General features: G+C 41.6%; 1 protein-coding gene across 1 annotated transcript in view; it reads right to left on the minus strand.

Moving 5' to 3' along the window:
* Positions 1–488: 488 nt before the first annotated feature.
* The window catches only part of rsrc1 (arginine/serine-rich coiled-coil 1), a 124,631-nt gene continuing 99,051 nt past the window's right edge, over positions 489–26,068 (minus strand). The window contains exons 7-10 of the mRNA XM_038692317.1: positions 23,141–23,212; positions 5,437–5,543; positions 2,973–3,080; positions 489–937 (exon numbers count right to left, since the gene is read on the minus strand). Of these exons, the coding sequence (XP_038548245.1) occupies positions 845–937; positions 2,973–3,080; positions 5,437–5,543; positions 23,141–23,212 (380 nt within the window). The 3' untranslated portion in view covers positions 489–844. The remainder of the gene's footprint in view (positions 938–2,972; positions 3,081–5,436; positions 5,544–23,140; positions 23,213–26,068) is intronic.

Raw genomic sequence — 26,068 nt, forward strand, 5'->3', positions numbered from 1 at the left:
ACTTTACACCTAAGGAGGGTAAACACACTTCACTCACCCAGCAAAGCTTAATTTGTGTGCTTGCCTTAGCAAATCTAGTACATTCACATTTATTATTTCATTACAAGACCGACTATTTGCTAGGCATGGGAGTGACACACGGTGTCCCAGACTCAGTATAGATTTACCATCTGGTGGTTCCACAAATAGGCCTCAGAGAGCACTCTACCATCGCCTTAAATCCCTACAAACAGAAACAAAAAAACTGAATAAACATGAATCACTGAATATGAGTCTATGTATTTAAGAGGAGCAAAGCTTCTGTCAATCCTGATGCAGACAAAAGAGATAAGATTACCGCTGGGTGACTCATTTATCTACATCTATCTGAAGATACTGCTGCTATCTTACTTGAAAAAAAGTTTATGGTGACCAGGGAGTTGCTGTTTATCATTACAATCCCACTTACTGGTTTAGCTCCATCATTCACTCACAAAAATACAAGACAGTTTTCACTCCAAAAAATCCCAAAGCTATCTTTATTTACCTCAGCTGATTACAAAAGACAAAATGTATCAAATGCTACATGTACACAATAAAACAGGTTCTTCCTTCATTAAAAATAAATGAAGCCAAATAAAGAACAGTAGATTGTTCAATTGAATCACATTAATAAAATAATAAGCACACCAGGACCAAAAACTGTTCATTTGTTTAAGTTCTGACATGTTTTTACAATATATAGGAGACATTAGTGGAAATTTAAAGTAATAAACGTTGCAAGGTCCTAATACAAGACAGACACAATCAAAGCAACTGAAACTGCACTTGGAACAGGAAATATCTTCTGGGTTTCTGGTGTCCTTTAGGTCACAGGACTTCCCATGAGCCTCTCCTGCCGTAGCGAGATCAGTCTGCTGAGCCACAGCTCCTCAGCCTTCTCCTTGTCCATAAACAACTGCAGGACAGCATAGAGAGACAAAGTAAGTGAAAAATGAGGACAGGGAGGGACCACAGAACTAAACAGTAGAAAAACTGTAGGCCTACTTAAAAACACAAAATAAAAACTGCATTTCTGATATTTTAAGGTATAAAATTAAAATATTAGACGTGAGTGAACCAATATTCTATAAAACATCGGAAAATTTCCAAATCAAATGTCTTATTTTGACTATCAGTTGGAGGAATTTAAGGTGAAGTAATGTAAGACAAGCAAACAGCCATTTCTCACATTTGAGAAATTGAAACCATAAAGTCAATTTTCTAAATAATTTGAAATAAAAAAAATTTCTTTTTTTTTTTTTTTTTTTTTTTACAGGTAGACACATAATATACACCCCATACCTTGACCTTATGTACTTTCACATTAATTTCCCCCAATTAATTTGCCTATTTAAGGATAGACTGAATTCAAATTTGTAATGTTGCGCTCTATAAAAAAAAGTAACTTGACCGACAGCAGTGGAATTTGTTGACCCCCCCAAAACATTTCTAGTTTAACTACTTCTTTTGAAGCAGCTTATTCCACAGTCTCCTCTGGCAGTGATTGTAGCCGTAGTGTTATGATTGCCCAGTCCTGCCTTCCAAAACCTGAAGGAATGTGACAGAAATGAATGAGCTACGTTTCCTAGTAAGTTCCTGAGCTTGGCACAGAGTTGTCAGTACTGCCCATTGACACCCATGTGACCTCAGTATGGACTGAGTCACAGTGATGATCCTCTAAAACTAGAGTGAAGGCTGTGGTATCTTACATTTGTTATTAGTCTTTCCCTGTCTACTCACTTCAAAATGCTCATGAGAATAAAAAAACTTTATTTCCAACAAATAACTCATGTAGCTCTGTGGGCCTAGTGATGTGTTAGCCTGGTGACATAAAAGGCCTACGCATGCGACTTGTATTTGTCGCAATACATCACCAGCTGTATGTGATATTGATTGTAAGAGGGCTATAAAACTGCTGCTGCAAGTGTCTGATGAATGAAGGCATCTGTTTATTAGGAAGTAACATAATGACTATGAGACTGAGAAGCAAGGCACTGAGGCATAAGGGGAAATTGGAGGACCATTCCTGTATCCACTGTGTGTGTGTTTGTGTGAGAGTTAATGTTGACATGCCGGCTGTGCGTACGTACTGTACATCTATGTTATGATATGTGTCTATTATTATGCAGATTGTAGAGCAACCCCGACCACGTCAATCCTTCATTCCTAACCCACGCTGCTTACAGCTGCGCCGCATGTTATCTGTGTGTTAGATTTAACACCACTGAGTTCTTGTCTGTCTGCCCTGCGCTGGTGTCATGGTGCTAATGAGGCTGTGTGTGTGGGATGACAGTATCTGGGCCGGGCTAATGGGACTCATCTGTTCTAATTGGAAGTGGAGCTGGAGCTGAAGCTAAGGCCGGGGCCCGCCTGGGGCATATTGCTACCATACATCAGCCTGTCTAAGGGTGTGTGTGTGTGTGCGCATTTGAGCTACAGGGCTGTGTGTGTATTTGAGGGGGTTATCTGCATACATCAGGGCATAACTTAGTTTCCCCAGTGGAGATAGATGACTGGGAAGCCCCAGGGAGCGTTATTGGAGTTTAAAGTTTCCTTCTCGTTTTTCATCATTGGTCTGTAGGCAGGGGAGGAGGTGATGTAAGGAGGCTATAATCTACTATACCGCAGTGTCCCACTCTTTACAAAGCACGGTGTCAGAATATGCAGGACTGGTGTAAATGGTAGTGGTGTTAGTAACAGCAGCGGCATTTTTAAATGAAAAAGTTTACCAAGTTCGTCCAATCAATAAGCACCATAAAAACAAGACGGTACCCAAAAGATAAAATGACAAGAAGCGAGATCAGCTCAAGCTGTGGCAGAGGACTGGGAGTTGCTGACTGGTTCAAGGGGTGTAAAAAAATCTGGGTTATAGAACTGTATGACAGCTTGGTGTGATATTGAAGCAAACTGGAAAAAAAAATCAGTGAATGCTTTGCCTTGTGAGAACTTACACTGGGATGGGCGAGCGTGTCACTGTCATTGTAGACTATGGAGATAGGAAGAGTGATGTCCTGAAAATCTGCCCTCTCTGACTCCAGCTTCACCTCAGCTGGCTCAGCCTGTACTCACGGAAATACACAAAACATGCAAAAAACGGGTCACACTCACACTAAATGAGCACATTCAAACATTTAAAAAGGCTTTAGAGTACCCAAAGACATACTGATAAAGAAACATGACATTAAATATAAGCATATAAATGGTAGATGGGACTAATAAATTGTGAAAGCAAAATTTAAAAAAATAATATATCAGCCAAAGTAACCGTACATACATTATATATGCAATGCAAACAGAAATGAAGACTCTACCCATGGCTGCAAAACAAAAAGATCTTGCAGAGCAAAAGGGAAAGGCATTTTTTAATATTTGGAAAACATTTTGCTCTCCCAAATTATTTCCTGTTGGTATAAAACATTAACGGTTGTAGATGTCTGTACACTGACAATGAAAAATATACTATAAAGATCGGTATATATAACATCCTAAAAACATTTAGTATGTAGTGCAGAATAGGGACCCAGAAAAGAATTGTGAAAAAGCAATATGACATTTGTCCAGCAGATGGCAGTGAAAGTTTGGCTCATGCAATAAGCGTCTAGAAAGCAGTGTATTGATAGCAATCAGCTTGTATCTTGAATCAGTTTTTTACGTCTCATCTATCTGTGTGTGCATGCATGTGTTTCTCCCCTCATATCTTCTGTAAGTAAGACTCACTGTGCTAAATTAGCAGCTGCAGCGAGAACAGGCTCAGGTATTTAACACTTCAAAGAATCGGCTGTATGACACCTTAGCTTGGCGAGTTATGCCGCAACATTCAACACATTTTGTCACAGTTGAAGCCAAAGGAAATGTATCTTCCCCTTTCTTTACAACCGAGAAGGACTTAAAGCAACCATGAAGGTTTTCCGTCTGGTGAGTCCAAACTGATCTCCAAGAAGGAAATGGGATATTTAGCAATGATTCTTCCTCCATCCCTAGAGGTATTTCTTAAAACTATAATAAGCCCCATATTTGGAAGGATGGCCAGTTCTCCTTGTTGTACTTGATAAAGAAGAAATATCAAAATGAATACTTTGCCAAGCCCATTCATGTTTCAAACACTCCTAAACCCAGCCCCAGAGCAAATGTTTACCCAGTTGGAACGAGCTACTTAAAATTCATTTGGCAGGATACAAAAAGTGAGCGAGATATAAAACACACCGGCTAATAAGTATGGTGATGTGCCAAATATCAGAACTGCTCATCACCATTCTTGCTAATAATATGCTGAGCATACATGCAGCTTATTTGAAATCTTTGGCAATATTTTAAATTAAAATGGATTAATTAATTATCATTTAATTAAATAACCCAAAGATATCTGTTTAGGGTAGTCAAACAATGTTTAAATGTGCAGTATATGTAGCAGTTATTCTCTTCATTGGAGCCAAAGTTGTGACATAGCTAAAAGACTCTGAAAGACAGAAATCTTCCCAACTAAGAATTAATTTTCTGGATATCTTATTTAATAGTGATATTTGACTAATAATGAGAATGATACCCCAGAGATTAATCTGAAAACCAACAAAGATCTGTTATAAATTAGTTTTTGTAAACTTAAACTTGTTATTTCATCCGTTGTATTTCATTAAGGCACTTCTGTTTTCAAAAAGCATCCGATTAAAATTTTGCAGAAATGCACCCTTTTTTCTTTTTACTAGAAATTATATTTTCTTTAGCTTTTGAAGAAAACAGTTTTTCTAAATTATGTTTTGTGAGGTGATTTTACGGTATTAATCCAACTTTATACACATGTGAGAACAGACCCGTACAGGAGATATAAGTGAGAACAATGAAAGCTGCCACCCAGCAATATAGAAGAACCTGGTTAAGTAGCAAAAGGTGCATTACATTCACAAGCAGGGAAGATATGTGCAGCCTGTGCCGTCAGACTGGTTAGGTCGCAGCCACATGGGTCTTGACCTTTGTCAGACTCCCCAGACTGTATCCCAAAAGTCTATGCAGGTTTCCTGTCACATGTTGTCGCCTATCTTTTCAAAACAGCCATGTGTCCCAACAAATCTAATTCCTGGTCCTTCAGAGACATTTCAATAATGACTTCTGTGTTTTGTCTGCATCTGCACAACCAAGGGGGAGGAGGGGGGGAGCAGAGAGACAGAGGGAGGAAGACAGAGGATGGCTGTTGCCTGCTGTGGCTTTTGTGTGGGTGCTGCCGCTTTGGAGGCGGCGAACAGTGGAGCGTCTGATGAAACCGTCTCAGGTCGGAACAAACGGCGGTGAATGAATGTTTGATTTGGTCTGGGCTGCCTCTGGACAGACGGTACAGCGTTGCAGAGAGGTAAATTCAATAAGAGACAGAGTGAAAAGATAGCGAGAGTGAGGGGTAGGGAGAGAAAGAGAGACAGAACGCACCTTTATATCATCCCTGGATGATTTGAAAGCCTGAGGAACAAAGGAATCACTCTCGATGGCCTCAATGTCCTTTATCCTTCGCACTTGCTCCTCCAGAGAAGTTCCCTCTGAAACACATGTTACACAGAAGAGAGGCTATGAACAAAAACATGCACACATGTTCAGAAACACATACACACACACAGAGGGTCAGCCATCCCTTGTTGTTCTCTGAAAGGCACCAGATTTCATTTGTTGTACGTTATCTCTCTGTATAATTCTCTGTGACACATACAATATGAAATATCTGATATTCCCCTATTTTAATCTTGGCCTCTATGAAAAAGGACTCTTGCTTAGCCAAGGGCATAGAGTTGCTACAAAAGGCAAGTGGAAAAAAAAACACTAACAAGATAATAGCCAGACAGTGAATTACACTCAGATAATGCATTCTAAAATAATCAAAATATGAACACAAACTTGCTGCTATGGAATTGCATTATGGAGACTAAATGTGATTAGGTTTCATACAGTTTTCATGCATCAGAAAGTATTTTGCTCCGGCTTGTCCAATCAAACAAAAAGACAGAAATGGTTTCCAGTAAATTACTCTTGGATATAAACACACCAGGATTCTGCATACCAGATAATAAATGACTTCAAGAATTCAAGAGCTGTCTTTCGTAGCGTAGGAGGGCAAAAATAGGTGCACCAGAAAAGTTAGCTACTGGAGGGAAGAAAAAAAGAAAAAGAGTCTGAATGCTCCCATTATTCTCTGGCTGTCAATCTTTCCACTGATCAGTCAATATTCATCCCTCTCTCCCCCATCCATCCGTCCTCTCCTGCACTCTCCCATCTCTCTATCTGTCAATCCAGCAGACATCCATGTTTCTCTGCTCCACTCATGTAGGCTGTGTCATGAAAACAAGTACACAAATGGGAACACACGCACACACACACACACACAGAACATCGGGACACAAGCACTCCCACATGTACACGTGTGTCTGCAAACTTACATACTTTGCACTCACACTCACGTCTGGCATAAATAATACGTACAGGCCACACACACGCACACACACACACACACACACACACACACACACACACACACACACACACACACAGCATGCAATTGAAGCTAATAGCAGGAATTAATTCAATCCATTAGCAGCTACAGAAAGGGTGTCACAACAGATCTTCATGGCCCTGGTGTTTAATGAATAAATGAATATTTGTTCCGGCTTTCACAGCAAAGCATCACATGCTATCTCACACACACACTCACACACTCACACACACACACACACACACACCCTATTATAGTTCATAATAGCACTCAAACAAACTCGGTTTTGATTTAAATGCACTGCAGAATTGGACAACTGAGTGACAAGTGGAATTAAGCCTCCTATATGACAGACTATCAGCTTGTCATCCTGTGCGGGAAGATGTGAGCAGGGACGCATTGCACAGCAGCTCCAAAAATAGTCATTACCTTGACTGGGCTGCTAGATGAAGTCTGAACACTGGCCCAATATCCTCCTGGAGACTGTGGCCTGTCCTTCATACCACTATCATCACTGCTCACTGCATGGCTGCACAAGTGATCAAATGAAAACGAATGCCTTCGACTGGCCAATAATTAATTCAGTGCTAATAATTCACTTTCTCAATTACCCCTTCTCTGCTGTCCTTTGAGCATGAATGCCCTACATAAAGAAATAATACACAAACAGCCACACTGACATGTATCCACCCCCCCATATCTGCTAGCATCTCCTTGGCAGGCCTGTCTGTTTCTGTGCTGTCCATGTGCACTGCAGGAATCCATTAAGACCTCAGACTTTTTGACAAACACATTATTAGTAGATAAAATGACTTCCATATGCTGTTTGTCAGATGTCAGCGGGAAAAGATATGTATTTCATGAGAAAATCAAAAATAATGGACTTTGAGTGCGGGCCTAGCAAGCTCAGAGGCAGACAAAAATCAATACTCTAGCTGGGCGAGCGCACTACACAGCTCGGAGAGGTCAAAGTTGATATTTAATATTGACACATTATCTGGCAAATTAATTTAACGGGTCGACTCAATTGTCACCGCATTAGGAACGCTTCTCTGGCAGCGATGAGAGGAAGATAAAGTGAAAGCTGAGAGAGAGAAAACAGAGTAAGAAACAGGAAGGAAAAGAAACAAAAGCAGACAATTAAATGTACAGTATGTACTGCTTTAAATTAGGTTATTGGTAGCTCTCTATGGAATTTGTGTCTGGATGCTGAAATGCATTACAACCATTACTGCAAACCAGGAAATGGGATCAAACTCAATCAATAAACTTTTGTTTTGAATTTGAGAGAAGATGAGAGTAAGTGATAGTGACTGGGCAAAGTATGTATGTAACATATTTTTGTGCCCATGCATGCGTGTGTGTGTGCGCACGTGTATTAAAGAGGGAGTCAGAAAACTCACTTGGCCATCTCATTACTGAAATTAGTTGGACAGACAGGCTCCGTGCTGATGAGTGGCTAAGGATCAATAGGCTATTGTTCTCTCTAAATAGCTGTTTGTCCACTTCATTGATTAAGACCAGAAGATGGGAGAGAAAATCAAACCAGCCAATGAAAACAGATTTCAGTTCATCTCCTTCAGCCTTGAAGATGAGAGCGTTTTGCAGCAGTTACACTTCCCTGCCAGAAGAGGGCGCTGTTCAACAGCACATGTCGACATGTGAGAAGAGGCCCCGGGGTATGGCAGCCTTGTCTTTGTAAACTTGACTTTGGTCTACAGTTTGTCAATCAGGAGCAGCCTAGCTGAATATATTGCTGTTTCTGATTAATTACAGTGATTGAGTGCACTAGCGTGCCAGCTAAATCACCGCAGCACTTGTTATTGTGTGGAGAAAAATAAATAAAAAGGAAAACAAACTGCTTGTTTTATTGAGGTCTCACAAATTGTGGCAAATCTGATCATATTTTGGAATGATATGGCAAACAGGGAGCTTAAAGGCATTTAATGAATGTATTAAAAATGAATCAACGATAGCAAAGAAAGGGTAAACTGTGCTGCTCTATTAATGCTGGGTAGTGTGACTTCAGCACATTGAGTACAAGAAATACATTTGGGTCTCGTCATGTCAGGGAAAAAAAGGCCCATTTTAATTTGGCCAGTTTAATCAAAGAATATAATATTCATAGTTTGTCAAAGAAAGAGATTCAAATTCACAAAGATTTGTTTTAAATCTAATCCCATTTTTTCCCCCCAAACAACAGTTCTTAGAATACATGAGGATAAACATTTATTTAAGTTTCGCAACCCGGCTTTCACATGTGCACGCACACAAACGCTTCCTCGCACGCTCACGCTTCCTCGCACGCTCACGCGCAACAACATCTCTTGGTTTCCCAGATTTCAATAATGTGCCCTCCCCTCTTTTGCCCCCAACCTCTCTCTCTGCACCGTGGTAAAGATGTGTAATTCAATGCTCAATTTAGGCCCGTCTCAGTGGAGATTTTTTTGCCTGCTAATTGATAGAAATTAAGCCATTAATCAAGCCACTAGCCATCATTCAACCCAGGGAAGATGAATACAAACTTTCATAATAACCACCTTCCCCATTTTAGCCCTCATTAGCATTAATTTTTAATGTAATTATGCTATTCTTTTTCACTCAGCTCATAAATTACTGCTCTTTTGTTGCCGACTGGCCTTGTAAAATCTAAAGTAATGCTTTGTAGTCTGATCTTTAAGGCAATTACTGGCTTCTTCACTCTTTTATCTCTCTGCATTTCCAATAACCTGCTCTCTAATGATTTATCTCCGCAGAACCCCCCCCCAACCCCCCCCATCCAATTCCCTTCCTCGGTCTTTCTCCCTCTGCACCAGCGGCCAACTGCCCCGCTGCCAGCCTCCGCCTCCAATCCCCCATCCACCCACATTCTCCCCATCTCTTTACAGCAGCCCCCGATACATCAGGGATACACACAAACACATGCACGGATGCTTGCCTCCACCAAGTTAACTATATTAACACACTCACATGTGCACGAGTGTATTCGATGTGTGCATGTGCAACTTTGTTTACTATCTCCTTTAGTCATTTTCCTGTTTGCCCTTCATTAGTGAATATCCAGCTCCAGCAATGGCGACAAAACCAGGGGAATGCCAAGGTAAGAGACCAGTGCTCCATCTCGCTCTCTCTCTCTCTCGGCTGGTCTCCTGTGGGTCTTACCTGTAGGCTAGCTGCTCTTGTTTATGTAACCCCTGAGCTGGGTAAACACACACACACACACACACGCGCATGAACGCACACAGGCACACACTCGCAGAGCTTGGCATCAAACAGCTGAGTTATGCTTAGCAGGGCTGTGTGCTAGGGGCGATAGAGGGGCTCCGGTCTGGCCCTGTTCTCAGCAGCAGCATCCTGGCTGCATCAAAGTATTTACCGTACGATTCTCCAGGCCCAAACAACAGGCTGCTCCAACGCATGCCTGGGAATTGGACTGAACAACAACAGAAAATATGAAACAATAGGTTACTTATTAAAATCCGACTGATGAGACTTGATTATCAGCACCAAATTACTCTCTGAGAGACATTTTGCTTTGCGGATGAGGATTTCCATTACACCGTCACTAAAACAAATAAATTAAGAAACCTAATGTCTGCGAATGTTGCTGCTAATGAGATATTGTGTTGACATGACAGAGAAGTTTAAGCTTCTTCTACTTAGGCCCAGAGCCATCAAGTCAGACCTATTGCTCCACATTGCTCCACATTGCACCACTAGACAGAAAGCCAGACAGCCAACTTGCGTTATTAAAAAGGTGTGGGCCTTGGTTAGGTAATACTTTTAGACTGTATTGATTAGGGAACCGCTGACAGGTTCCAATGTTAGCCCTGGAAATGCATCAAGTGGATAATGAGCAGCTATTAGGCCCATCGATTTGCTGATTTCAATTGATAGCTAGCAGGCCAAAGCTGCACGTCAATATTTGCATAACATTATATACAGAGATACATTCAGAAGGAGAACGAGAGGAGATGGGGATCATGTGAGCAGACTAATACAGCTCAGCGACCCAGAGGCATGAGTAAGGAGGAAGGCAGAGAAACACCTGAACGATTAAAACAATTGAAATGTCCAGAACAGCTAAACCACCACAGGTTTCTCCTCCTCTGCACAGATCTGTATGACATCTGCACGACCAAAGGGGAGCATTGAAAGAATGACAAGATGTGACGCGGTGATGCTGATGCCTATACCTGTCTGACGCCTGTGGCTGCTGGGGTCAACAGGTCACACAAAATAGAGGAAAATTCTGACAGGCTGAGCCAGATGTCCTGCGTGTGTCCCCACGGAGTGTGCGTATATATGTATGTATGTGTTTGTAAGTGCGCGAGCAGGGAGATGTCCAATGACAGAGCAGGTGGCTAAGCTGGTCTAATGTGCGTTCCCACGAGACCACGAGACCCCCCCCCCCCCCACACACACACAATATGCAGTCACTCATAGATTACACCCCCACCCCTTTACAAAAAAGCCACATGTCTCCATAACCCATGTCTCCCAACAATGCACCTTCAACCACAAACACATACAGAGGCAAGTGATCCCCTGTGGTGCTCACCTTGTTATCGCAGTGTCAACTGGTCTCTGTGGAGATTGCAGTCCTCATGACTCCTGTCACTGGCATCAGGGGCCTGTCACACATCACTAACGCTCAGTTGTCCCCCTTAAACCTCTTATATTAATTATCAGCTCCAAAGACTGTGGAGCTTATTGGAGAATACCATATATGATCACATTCTTGGGATAAAATGGCCATGTAGCCTTGAGCATTATTTGACCTTAGCAGATAATGGTATGTGATATGTTTATGCGATATCTTATGCCATATCTATTTGGTGTCAGGAAATGAAGAGCAGCTGGAGACTGAGTGTCAAACACATGCGCTCTTCTAGTGTCTCCAAGTGATAGCGATCTCCCACTCTCCAGTCAATAAAGGTCTGAATGATGAATTAAAGACCCAAACAACCTGCTAATGACAGGATGACATGGCAGCCACGCGCCATGCTTGGCTATCTCCTTCCACATCTTCGCTCATCCCTCCTGACTCACCTCTTCTCTCTCTCTTCTGTCATTAAACCCCGTTCTGCTCATCTATCCTCTGAACTTCCTCTCCTCAACTGATCCAGGTTCGGCTACTCTACAATATATTCTCCCCATTTGTAATAAAATAAAATCCTGCTACTACAATTAAATGCATGTGTTTAGCCTCCTTCTGTCTGTGCCCATAATGAAATCATGGGAAGAAACAACAGATTGGCCCCGGTCTATGCTTCCATCTATCTATCATGCACAATATCTGCAGCCCCAGACATTATATATAATGATGTATGTAATTGATTCTGCCATGGAAACCGCACTGACTGATCTAAAGAGTTTCTACATTTGTTTGCTCACGTACCTGTCATGCAAACCTCAGATATAACTTATGAGACTTTGATGAGACAAATGTTTTGGGAAAGTAATGCAACGCATGCTACGTATCCCTCTTTCAAAAACACTGTTTGCATTACAGCTCAAAAACAGTAACATACAGTATTTACTTGTAATTGGCTCAGATGGCAAATTTACCATTCATCAGGGATGACATGTTTATTGTTGCCTTGTTGACATTGTACCTATCACTATCATGTATATGAATGAACAAGGTCTACTTCTTCTAGGAAACTAGTGCAAGCAAAGTTTAAAGGCTTCTACTGTATATTTACTGCATATAAGTCAGCTATTTATCTGAAATCCTAGCTAAGACCTGACTGCTCCTGCTGACCTGACTGCACGGTGCTAACTGCAAACATAGAGGGTTAACCAAAACCAGGTGGGTGTGTTTCTCTCGCTATGCGTGTGTGTGTGTGTGTGTGTGTGTGTGTGTGTGTGTGTGTTAGTTTGAGGGAGAGAAAGAGAGCAGTATGAGTGTTAGCCGATGTCCTGCGCCTGGGCAGTATCACAGAATCTCATTAAATAGTGAAGCTTTCACAGGCTGAGTGGTGAGATCTTCAAGATCACAGACACTTTCTCTGTCAATGGGCTTGAAAGGGGACTGGTGGCATTCCTAAAATTTGGAAAACAAATGTTTTCCTCCTTATATTCTGTCAAGACACAGGATACACACAATAAAAGTAGAAATGTAATGAAGGAAGATGGTGTTAGCATACTGTAAGAGACACAGACTCTTTCCTTGTGACACTTATTATTATGACATTTATTAAGTAGATACTTATTCGTTGGGGCTGGTTTAATAAACACTTTCCACACACAATACTGAAGGACAGCTTGTATTTAGTAGAAAATAGGAGAGGCTTTGAAAGATAAAGGAGGAGAGTTGTAAAAATACAACAGAATATAGAAGGAACGCGTACCTTAAACTCATCTCTCCCTCTCCTAACTGATCAGTAACCTTGAGTACAATAATAGCCTGTCTGTCTGTGAGACTCATGGAGCTCTTTATTAAGCACAGTGCTGTTTTAGTGTGATTAGAATAGAGAGTCCTGCCCTGCCCTTTACCAGAAATAACATGCATTTGACTGCATTAACTTGATGTTAAACTGGGCTGTGTACACGTGTGTGTGTTTGTGTTTGAGTGTGTGCGCGCAGGGGGGGGGGGAAAAAGTGCAGCGGTCTCCATTTTTTGATCCCAGGCTGGTCAGCAGCTCTTTTATGAACAACTCTTATAATTAAAGAAACACCACGCAGCTAATTACTTAATTGGAGCACGGTCTTTAAAATGAAAATGATGTAATCTGAATCCAGGAAACTGGCTCGATTTTCACATACACTAATACATGAGTGTCAACACACACACACACACACACACACACACACACACACACACACACATACCTCGTGACCTACAGTCTACTTGACATGTAGCCATCAAGCAACCAGCTCTTTCCCCTTAGTTGGGGTGTAATTGATTCTGCCTTTCACTCTGCTGGCTCCTGACAGGATGAGTGTGTGTGTGTGTATGTGTGTGTGTGTGTGTGTGTGTGTGTGTTGGTGAGAGAGGAAAAGGGACAGAGAGGCAGAGAGTCTCCTGTTTGTGTGGTCAAACCATATTAGTAAAGGTCATGGCCGTGTGTGTGTGTGTGTCTGAGTAGTAATTAATTAGGCAACTGCCCCCACATCCTCCTCTTCTGACCTCAGTTGTAGACTAATAACCTTGGCACAGTGTAATATATTACCCTCTTTTTTTCTGCTGCATTCTAACTTATTGGAGGGAATCATGCAAAATAAACACACAAAAGTGACATCATCATTTGCATGTTAATCCAAAACTCCTCACTGAGAATTATTTTCCTTCATGGCCTAAATTACAGGAAAGAAATGCATGAATAGTTGTGTGACTATAATGTCTAGTCAGTCCTGATTAGTCTGATTTCTGTCAGCTGTACTGGTGTGTGAAAAGGGGTTTGTCAGTCCTTCTCTCTGCACCCTGATTATGTGTATGCACACGTTTAAAATGGTATCCTTCCCCTACACATTCTCTGAACGTCACCCTATCCCACACTAACTACACCGTCAGTCAGCTCCACCCCAAAATACTCTTCCCTCTCCAGTCTGGGATCACCAGACCTGTCCTGATGTCACAGGCACAGCTTATCCCTGAATGAGTTGCAGAAGCTTTGACAAAAAGGAAAACGACTGAGTGTAATATTTGATGTGTAACATGATTTTCTGGTGCCACAACCACAACCACAAATAATATAAATCAGGTTAAATCTACGTCCATGGATCATAGAACAACATACATCATGCTTTGTGTGGCACCCAGCCAGGGTAAGGCACATACCTGACTGTATAAAAGTGTTACTAAACACAGGTTTGAATCAAGAAACCCAAGTGGCTATACTCTGGTGTCCTCAAGTATGACACAACAATTGATTATTACAAATTCTGCTGAGGCAACCATCTATTCTGAACACTGCAGGTTTGAGTTTATAATGGCTGTACAAAGAGATGCTCAATTTGTCAGTAATGTATGTACAGTTGTGGATCCTGGTCCCATGTGAACAGGGTCATTAATGGAACTGACCAATGACAAACAGTCCTGAATTAATGAGGCACAGTTTGAAAGCATGTACAGTGTTTCATATGTGGATTTAGAATTGTTGCAATGCTTATGTCAGTATTATGTAGTATGTATTATTACTATTTGCTACTTTTTTCTATGTTGCTCTCGGTTTGTTGATAATATGCACTCGTATATTTCAGAAAAGTGTTGATAATTGTGCTGTGTAATGACCTTCTTTTCACATGTCTACAGTAGTGCCACCAAAGCCCCCCCAACACACACACAAACACACATGGACTCTCATACAACCTCATTTCAAGCATTCCAACAGCACAACTGCCACACATACTTTTAAAAAAGAGACACACAAGCACATAATACTGCCCCCCCCCCTAACACACACACACACTCTCTCTCTCTCTCTCTCTCTCTCTCTCTCTCTCAAGTGACCTCTGATGTCTAATGACAGACCTTGCAGGAGCCACCCAGGACGCCAGAACTTTGACCTGCAACAGTCTGCGGGTGTGTAATCACAGCAGTCTGACCACCCTGTTTGACTGCACCAAGTACACTACTGCTGTGTATGATCATGTCCAGACACACAAATGTGTGTGTGTGACTGTGTGTGTGTGTGTGTGTGTGTTTCACATACTGGGAATGTTTTCAGTAGAGCAGCTACTGTAGAGCACTCTACCTTCAAACTCCCTAATAAATTAAGGGTCCATTACTATGGCTGAAATAGTTATACTTATTATTTAACTAGATTCAGTGTTCAACTTTCATAATAAAAAAAAAAATCTGTAACAATAAATTGTAAAAACAATTGCTAAAAAGTCTCATGGAGCACTCAAGTATTTTTTTGTTTCTGAACATTAATTTACTCAAGACAGATTTTCAACAAGTACATGTGACACTGTCCTAAGCCTAAATAATATGGACAGGAAATGTGGAAAAATATATCAGCCTGGTGACTCATGCGAGGTTACTGAGCGTACTCCGGTCCACTGGTAACAGGTTAATTGATAAGGGTGACCCAGGAAACGATTACCAATCACAGAGGGTAAAAGGGCACTGTCACTCATTTGTCCACTTGATCTGAATGAACACAGGTTGCAAGCTTGCATGGTCAATTTCTGTGTAATCCAGCCTATGGCAGAGATAGCTAGGCTGCTATCATGTCTATGGAACATGTCATTCCATAGATATCCTTATAGAAATGATTACACTATAGGCTCCATAGCTGCAGAAGTGACAGCCACATCGGGCAGCATCAGCATCCCATTACCCCGGGACAACAAAGGGTCACAAGGGGTTAGCGGAATTCGGCATGCGGCCCCACTCATTCACAGGACCAGCAGGACAGGAGGTCATCTAATCACCTTGCTGAGCCATCTCTGACAGAGAAAAGGGGAAGCGAGCTGTAGGGGGTGTAGGGGGGGGAAATCAACTTTAAATTTGCAGTGATGAAAAATCAATAAAGCAGTAATTGCTTGGCTTATCACCGTGCAATGAAACAAATTGGGAGGAGAAGGAAGGCAAGGAGAGGGCTGGCGTCCATGCTGCATGCCAGGGTTTTTTTTGGCTGATGCGTGTGGAGCTGAGCAGAGAGAGAGAGAGAGAGAGAGAGAGAGAGAGAGAGAGAGAGAGAGAGAGAGAGAGAGAGAGAGAGAAGTTTGGGCTTCATTGGGCCAAGGCAAGGAAAAAAGGTCTCCTCGTGATAATTAAATCTTCTCACACTGATTTTCTGCCAAATTTATTTCCCAAGGGACCATAACTCTGATTCAGTGCTTACAAGCCTTGCATAACTAATCATTTCAACGTGGGGGGAACCACAAACCTGAATGAATAGGGAGGAGAGCGGAGAAAATAGAAAGAGAGATGGCTAGACTGAATCTGTGGCGCTATTCATCTCTAAATCAATCATTATTTAGGCAGGACAAAAATCAGAAATAAGTGTGGAAAGCTCTTCTGTTTGAAACAGACCTTTAAGTGAAGGTGTAATTGATTGTCAGGGTGCTCTCTTTCCCACACTTTCTCTGCATTGCTATACGGGCAGAAAACATCCTTTAATTCCTGGAACAAAAAGAACCCATAAAGCCAATGAAGTGTCGGTTCAATATTCCTCTGACTGTTCCTGGCATGATTGTGGTGAACATAATAACACAACAAATAAGACCATTTATCTGAAGTAACGACAGGAGATGAGGCTAACTCCACTAATCAATAACGAATCGATACAAACCAGATTTTCTTACATCAAAATCACTGAGACAGATCTTCCTTCAGCGCAGAGTGCACAAGAGCAATACAGTGCCTCCCTCGAGTCCTATGGTAGATCATATAGCCAGTGGAGAGAACACAGTTAAAAAAAAGAAATAGTATAATGCGCTACCCTGAGAGAGGATGCTGGGAACTATAATTATAGCTTGGTATAATTCAGACTCTCTCCTTATTGAATCCCTCATGTTTTAGTTAATGTGATGAGATCATGGACACCAGATCACTCGTGTTTACCAGAGGATGAATTTCACCGCTTGTCCTTCAAGTGGCAGCCTGAGCAGCGCCGATGCTGCTCGGCGAGGTAGCGTGGCACGCCACACCATGGCCCCGGTAATTAAAACATTTAAAGCAGAGCCAGCCCCCCTGTGCTCCCAGGGTGTGATATGGGGGTCACGCGCCTGTAGATTCTAATTTGCGCACCATTTGTATTCATGACAGGCACGTGCTAAATATTTAACAGCAGCCCGGCAGGAGTTTTGTATTGTTAGGCTTTCCAGGTCAAATAATTTGATTTCAAGGCAGATTACATTAAGCGTCAATGTCCAAGCCACCACTCTCACTTGCCTCTCATTTCCTGTCTTTTATTACAGCCGAGATAGGCCAGAACTGAAGGGATACGGCTTTGGATTATACAAGAGCTTGTTATCCGTGGATTAGTTATTATTTTCAATTAGAAAAGGGATCACATCATTTATTATGGACGCACACACCCACACTGGTATTGCATGCAGAGCGGAAATTTTAGCTGACTGACAAATTGTTTAGCAGAGCATGTAATCACACCTAAGAGAAATATTATTTCAAAACAAATGGCGGTGCAGGCACATGAGCCTTTAATGATATTTCACTGATATGGATTTGTCCTTGACTTATACAATTGTTAGGGGTGTATATTCTCACTCCCTTTTCCTTTCTATATGTTCAAACAAGTAAGGCAAGAATCCAAATGCAGACATTTTGTGTTTCAGCAGAAGCCCTGCGGTGACTGACAACAGAGCTAGTTAAACGGTGATGAGGCGTTAATGGATGCTAGGTCGAGGAAGTTGGGGGGGCTGGAGGGGGCCTGTGGTTGAATATTTAATGGTCATATAATTCCTGAACACAAGACACACACAGACAGGTACACACCCAACCCGTGACCTGTCCTACACACCGCGTAATTAGGGAAACAGTCCTTTCGTTTAACTGCCAAAAGAGCAAACCGTAGGTATATATTCCCCTAATGATATGGGTTAAAGAGCTATTATACGTCTCATTAAAATATATGATCTCCCAATCTGGTGGTGGTTTTGAGGTAATGGGGACAGAGCAGCAAAAGGCTAAAATACCATCCGTAGGCTATAGGCAAGTGTCCAATCCATATCTACATAATTCTGTATGTAGGAGAGTAGCTGCACAAATGAAAAAAAGTTTCTGTCAGTGCCTCATGAACGACACACAGGACCCAAATTTCACTAGAGGACAGTGTTCAGAGTGTGTGTTTAGGGCCTTTTGAAGTAACCTGTGATTGAGTGTGGAAATGAATTGGGGTTATCAAGCATTTGACACCAATTTTCATGTCAACTGGTTGATGCGTTACCTTTCTCGTTAACTGGTGCTGGACATTAAGTATATAAAGAAAAGCAGGGGGAGACTTAACACAAGGGCACAACCAACCCCTGACACCTGACTCAGTTATTGGTACAATATTAGTGAGGTGGGGTGTGATAAGACACTTTTGACATCTCTCTTTCTCGTCACATTTTATTCTAGCTCTTAATTTCTCGACATCAAACTTTCGGCATTCCCAGTTGGACTTGAACAAACACCTGCATGTACTGTATATGTATAAACTAGGGCTAGGTACGTTTACACATCAATTAATTAACGTCGATAATTATTTTATTGCATGTTAAAGCAGTTTTATTATTATTATTATTATTTTGAAAGTCCGTTGCTCACTGGATCTGAATACACATACAGTGAAACCATGGGTCACAGGAGGGGTGGGATGTTGATCAGCCTGCAAATCACCCTCCCAAACAAACAGTGGACGGAGGCTTCGGCAGACTACCTTAGATGCAGTGTGTGGGAGAAGTAGATAAACAAAAGCAAGACAAGTGATCAAATGTCATAGTGAAGTGGATAGCTACACACTGCATGCAGATTACTATTGGGGAAGATGTCGGTCTTAGAAACGTTCTTTAAATCACAGTGTAGTCGCTTGGCCCCGCGGGGTTGCTCTGCACTCTTCAGGTGAACAGGAGACAAGCACGCCGCGAGTAAACAGCAGGCGCTCTATGGATAGTAACCATGGCAACGGCTTATGTGCGCTGCACAACTGTAATCTATTTAAAATTATAGGCTAACGTTACATAATTTTATCTGATAGGCCTTCATCTAGTTTTGCGGGGATGCTCTGCCATGCGGATTCCCTCCTGATGATGTCCTATTTAGTAAACAGTAATAGATTCTAAAAACTCACAAACAGCGAGGATCAGTCTCTCTTCCAACGATTTGTGCTCCGCGTCAAGTACAACACGTTCAAGACAATTCAACTTCGGCAGAGGGTGGGTGTGTGCGTGAGGCAAGCACTTCACTTCACTTCACTCTAACAGGGACACTTGCTACTGAACATAGACTGTTTATGCTGCTCCATGACAAAAGAAAAAATGTTTCTGCTGATACCTGTTCAGAAAAAAACCCTAATAAAACAGATTTATATGTGTAAACCTGTTGCTCAGAAGGTGCCTGTTATGATGTTATGATCATGGCTCTGGACTCTGATGGTAACTTGTTTTAACAAGCTATAAAAGGTAATGCCCTGGCAGTGTTAAATAGCTTTGGTTTTAGATTTGATTTGATTCCATTAATGTTTAAGTTGAGATTTACAAGAAATATTTTATTGCTACTGTGTAAAGCCTTATTTGTTTTGTTTTTGTTAAGAGTTTGCAAACCACATGTTAATGTACTTTTCTGTATTTAGCAGTTTAAGCACATTTTAATTAAAAGTGGGAAATACTGTAGAATTCATTATTCAATTTTTTGTATAGCACACACACAAAAAAAACAACAATAAAAAATCGTTGCCCAGCACTAGTGTAAACTGTACAGTTTACGGTGGATTGCAGTAGGTCTATAGATCTGATCATCTTTGAACTGATTCTGTGAAATGAACTACATCTAAATAAATAACAACAACAAACAAAAAAAACATACTACTGGGGCTGAACAATAAAATTTATATTTTATTAAATGATCTGATTTATGTTATGGCTCACGCAACAATATCTTTTTCTAAGCAGTTATATAATTAATTGATTAGTGGGTCAACAGAAAATTATTATTATTATTATCATTGTTTCAGTAATTTTTCATGCAAAAATCACAAACATGGTTCCATCTTCTTAAATGTGAGGACTGCATGTTTTTCCTTGTCATAGATGACATTAAACTGAATATCTTTCGGTTTTAGATTATTTTGGTCAGATCAGTGGCTGCTGTAGTTATCGTCAGTTTCAAGATATTTATTGAAAAGCACAACATGAGCAACTTGAGCATAAAGAAGGGGGAGGGAGCACTACTTGGATCTGACAGTAATGAAACACAAAGCAGGTTCTCCAGGTATGTATAATAGTGTCCATAAGAAAGGGAACAGATGAGTATGTTTAGGTTGTAAAGAGATTAATGTCGGTAATTTGATACATTTGGTTTATTGTCCAGCCCTACGCCGCACACAGTGACTCTGGTTATATGCTGCCAGCTGACAGCGGACTCCACACAAACAGTCTGTGTTACACAGTCAGTCCATCTTATTATCGCTGAACACCATGTTAGCTAAAAGCCTCCTGGGCACACAAACAACTCTCCCTCTGCTTTAATAGCCTAAACAAGGCATGCAACTAACAAAGGAATCATCCTACCCTCCTATCCTCACACCCTTTCATATCACATTTCCTTTTTCAACCACTAGCATCATCTGGCTGCCCTTAACCAGAAAGCCAAACACTCCTTTTAAGTGAACACTACTTTGTTAACTGATGACCACAGGGTCAGTTATTGATCCTCTCCTTTCTCTCTCTCAGTAAACCCTGCTGATAAAACCCCCTCTCTCTTCTCGCAGGGCTCGGCAGTATGCAGCCACAGTTCGCTACAATAATAGCTTGCATATCAGAAATCACATGAATCAGATCTCGGTGGTTTCGATTAGGGCTAAACTAACTCAAACGGATTGCCAGTCTAGGATGTGAATCTATTTATGAACAAGGAGTGTAGGTGGTAGTGTTCTTCACTTCTCCCCTCTATTCTCTTTAAAGGTTTTCTCATTTCAGTTGACTTAGAGGTTCAAGTGTAAACTTTCTAGTTGCGTTGACTTTAGGAGGCCCTGCGGGGAATAAAGAGACCCCTCGTGATCTGCTGTTTAGCAGCAGCATTGGAGCACCTCCTCCATTTTAAGCAGAAGAGGATGGAGCTGGCTGACTCTGCTTCTGTAGATGTGTGTTCATGTGCATTTGTGACGGTAGGGCCTCTCTCGCTATCAAGGCAAGGGCAAGTCATCAGGGCCACTTTGTCAAGCCTCTCTGATCTCACTTTGTGTCCCCGTGCAGGGAAAGGAATAAAATGATCGTCCTCGAAGGCAGCGCCTGCACAGCATGCTGTACTGTACCACTCCGCTACACAATCAAGCGCAACACCTTATTTCACACAGAACGAACAGTTGGAGTGAAGGATGAGAGAGCTTTGAGCAAAGGGGGGGGAAAAAAGAGTCAGCTGAATCCAAAAAGAGGCAACAGTGCAGCGTGAACTTAGCTTAAGAAAGCTATTTGACTGGGAGTCTTGCTCTGTTGCACCAAGCGAGGCACTTAGTCACCACTTTGGCAATGCTTCCACACAGAGAAGAGAGAAGCTAGAGAAGGGAGAGAGTAAAAGCAAAACAGAGAAGAGGGCAGGAGAGAGGTGGAAATGGTTGATGAGGACAAGTGGAGGTGGGAAGAAAGAGAGTATGTGAGACAGAAAGTAGGAGAAGAAAACAGAAAGGGGAGGGGAGGAAGAGACAGAGCATGCTAAGACCACAAAAAATGAATAATATGAATGTGAGAATGGTGGAGAGGATGAGAAAACTAAACTAAACCGGGCGCAATAGAGAGAAGGAGAGAATAAATTCTTCCCTTAACTGGGGGACCAAAGCAAGAGAGCAGGGCTAATTAGTTTCTGATGGCTGGACTTTCATTTGGCTAAAAGGTCAGCTAACTCTAAAGGTCACATTGACACGCCTGCTCGATGCAAATACAAAAAAATTACACCAAAAGAGTGGAAAGAGAATCCAGCAATTTAAAAAACACCCACACTCTAACAAATTGTGCTACTACACATGCCCGTGTGTGCATGTACACACACACACACACACACAGTGTAATTGATAACGGCACATTTGATATTCTCATTTATATCTTGCTCTGGTCAGAAAAAGGACTTGGGTCATTATTCTATCCTAAGGACTTTTATTACTACTAGCATATCCACTGCAATTACTCTTGACTTTATTAGAATGTGTATCAAGATAATCTTGGTGTGTGTGTGTCTGCATGTCCTATGTTAGTGGTACTGGAGGGGGGGGGCTGCAATGCTAAGCACATTTCTGCATTGCACACCTACTATGCATCTTTATGTAGATTACAGCTGTCTTAATAAAAACTATGGGGTGTAATCAGCATCTCTAAGTTCATGTTTTACAAAATATAGATGAAGAATTCCTGTTTCCAAGACAAGGACAGGTTAATCTGTTTATGTAAAGCATATTAGATGTGTTTGAGTGTGTAAAATCACTAACATTGCAGAGAGTGCAGGAACTACAAAAACACCTGACATGAGAATTATGAGCATACTTTCCAAAACTAACAGGCATATTTTGCGTTCTTGCACTTTATATTATAATTTCTGGCTCACATTCATGACATGGAAGCTTTACAAAACAAGTTTAAGTGCACACAGAACAAGTTTGCCTTTTGTTTTTATCTGATAAACAAGTTCCAGCTGATTTCAGTCATGTAAAAACAGAAGTGGTGTAACAGATGTCTTCCAGCCTAAAAAAAACTTTTTTTGTATTTTCTGTTCCCACTCCTCAAAAGTGATATAAATGGCTATTTGATGGAGAACAAAACATAAAACAAAGTTACTTGAATTATTCAATTTTATCAACCATCATCTTGACAACAACTTTAATATTGCAGTTTATTCTTTTGTTACATTTTATGGTTTATGCATTTTATTTTCTTTTGTGACTGTCTTGTCAATTTAAAACCAACTGGTTTGGTTTTGGTGCCAAAAGTCCATATGTTGGACCAGTGACAGACACACAAGCAAGCACACACACACATATAACTCACGGTCCTCTAGTTTCTTCCGGGCCTCCTCCTCTCTCTTGGCTACTTTAGCCTTCAGCACCTCGTCCGTCTTAGCTGAAAAGAAAGACAGCAGACGGCAGAGTTAGGAGCAAAGCTGAGCTTCAGGAACCCCTCATGATGGTTTTATCAAAGAAACTATGTATAGCATTTCTGAAGATTAATTGAGGTTTAAATGATTATTTATGGTTATATGTTTGTACTGAAAACAAAATAAAAACAAATAAATCTATCTCTTTTTAATTTAAATTTGATGATCCCATTTTTAACAATACACATTTGTACGTACGAGCCACAAATTGCATTTCAGTGGGAGATATTGTGTTTTGAAACAAACTGATACTCATCACAGAGAATGCAGAAAATTATCAGAAAACACATCATTGGATCAACAGTAAGTGCAAAAATCAACAAACATATGAATAATGCCTTCTTCTCCTTCCCCTACCAGGCGGCACCCTTCCTTTTCTGCTTTCCCTTCATACCCCCTGTAAAAGTCAGCGTGTCTTCCAGAAAGGTGTTTATCGTCTCGGCATAATGAAAAGCTTAAGAGAAAGTGAGGCAGCGGGAGTAAACACTCGTCAGGGCATTTTAAGCATCTCTCATCATGAGCCGTGTTGTCTCGGCTCCCTTTTCCTCCGCCTTTCCCCCTGAATAATCAAGATGTTAAGCCACATTAAAAAATATAATGCCATGTATGGCAGGACTATCAATACTGCCTCTAAATTAATTACATTTCCGTTGCGGCGCATCATTTATTTTGCAGCGTTAAGGCCTCGGCGGAGCCATTTGCCTTTATTGCTATCTCACTTGGTTGATGAGTGAGCTATGTAAAATTGAGTCTCCAATATCATTACACTTAATGAGTTTAAACTTTGAGAAAGAAAAAAAAAGGAGGAAGAGAGAAACAGAATAGGAGAGCGAGCAGATGAGGGAGAAGGGGGAGGAAGGGAGTGAGAGCGCAGCTCTGTTTTGGGGAAGTTTATAAAACATAAGAGTGGGTGTAAGTGTTTGTGAGCGCTTACAGAATGTTTGTGTTAGCGCACAGCTGTGGGTGTCCGAATGTGGTTTATTGCACCACTTGAGATGCCTGCGTACGCATGTGTGTTTTGTGTACGCTCATCGATTTGTGTCCGATTGTGTGTTAGACTTGGCGTTAACAAATGTTACATAAAAATACGACACATGCACATCTATGTGTGTGTGTGTGTGTGTGTGCGAGTTTAGATGCAGGAAGCCATGGGTTGCGCTAGTCTCTCTGTGACAGCGCTGCTGTTTTTGTTCAGTAATTGGCGTAGACAAAGAACCAGTCACACTGCTGTTATGGCTGGTTAAGTCTGGAGGTTCCGCATCTTTACTAACAATGACTCTACATGGATGACTGAACCCTCCTCTACCTCCCTCAGCTAGGGTCTGTGTGTGTGTGTTTGAGTGTGTATGGAAGCATGCCTAACCAAATCAACAGCAACCAATATATTTCACTTCGCTAACACAGTCATAATTTAGTGAGTTTGTGTGTACGAGGGTGCTAAAAACCAAACCACGGGCTGCACCATCCTGCACATCTTCGCAAGTGCATTCATGAGTTTTCTTGTATGCACAGGTGTGTATATGTGTGGGGTTTTTTTGTGTGTGCGAGTGAATTCCTCTCTGCACTCTTCAGTTCCCTCTTTGCTTGGGGCTACCGAGAGGCAGGTAGGAAACAGAGCGGTACTGGTGGTGTGAAGGAGGGGGCGGGAGTCGGAGGGAGAAAGAGGAGGGGAAAAAAAGGAAAGGGAGATAGGCAGATAGATAGGGGGCCATGTAGGAAAAAAGAAGAACTGACAGTGAGGGAAACAGACAAACAAGCAGAAATAAGAGAAAAAGATTTTTCCTCCGTGCACAGAAACAACATGAGTGATTTGTCGCCCCTTTTTGTTTGCATGTTTATCCTCCACCTCTACCCCCCCCCAAAACAGGTTCTCTTATCCTCTCGCTCTCTCTTCTCTCCTTCTGTTTTGCCCTCTACCACCCCTCCCCGTTTTTATGCTTTCTCTTCCTTCTCTTGCTCATCTCTCCAGTACACTGTGCCTGGGGGCGATAGCAGCAAATCAAACTGTTTATCCATCTCTCATCAGTGCACTGCCTCACGGGGCTCCTGCCCCCTCAAAACAATGAAAGTAGGCCTGCGCGCTGAGCCAGGGATACGATTTAATTACATCAATAAGGAGCTCGGCTTAAAAAAAAGAAAGAAAAGAAGATAAAACTGCAAAAAAATAGATTACAGCAACACACTTTGCTACACTATCATGAAAAGCCTGTTAACATTACAGTTGTAAAAAGCATGTAAAAAGATTTAAAGCTCACAGCTGTACGCATCTAGAAATATAGGCATCACTGAGTGAAGAGGCCACTTATTGGAAGTATATTTCTTGGCAACTTAGTGGCTCCAGTTCATTGTAGGATAATTCTGTGATGGACTTTTATTAGAGCGGGTAATAAACGTCCGGGTGTTGGGGAGAGGAGAGGCCTTTCACTTCATTTAGACTTCGTTCAGTCTTGGCTGCAGGGGAGGAGGGAAAGAGGAGGGATGGCAGCAGAAAGGGGCGGAGACCGTCAGTGAAATCGCATTGTGATTATGAGTGTAATTGCAGCTCAGTGGCCCAGGGGCCATGTAGCTCTGATGGCTCTAGAAGATGTTTTATGCACAGCAACAGAGAGGAAGAAAGTGAGAAAGAGAGAAAGAGGGAGAGTGGGAGGGAAAGGCAGGCTGCCAGGATGTTTGCAATTGGCTTTTTTTTTTCTCCTTTCTTTTTTTACAGAATCTCCTCTATTATCTCTTTTCTCCTCCTTTCTTTTTCTTTATTCTCCTCCTCCCCCAACATCTTCTTTCACTCCTATCTTCTTCTCTCCTATTCTCTTCTCCTCTATCCT

The sequence above is a fragment of the Micropterus salmoides genome, unplaced genomic scaffold (assembly GCF_014851395.1).
Source record: "Micropterus salmoides isolate LMB-PRFRI ecotype aquatic unplaced genomic scaffold, ASM1485139v1 Ms_hic_scaffold_3, whole genome shotgun sequence".
NCBI lineage: Eukaryota > Metazoa > Chordata > Actinopteri > Centrarchiformes > Centrarchidae > Micropterus > Micropterus salmoides.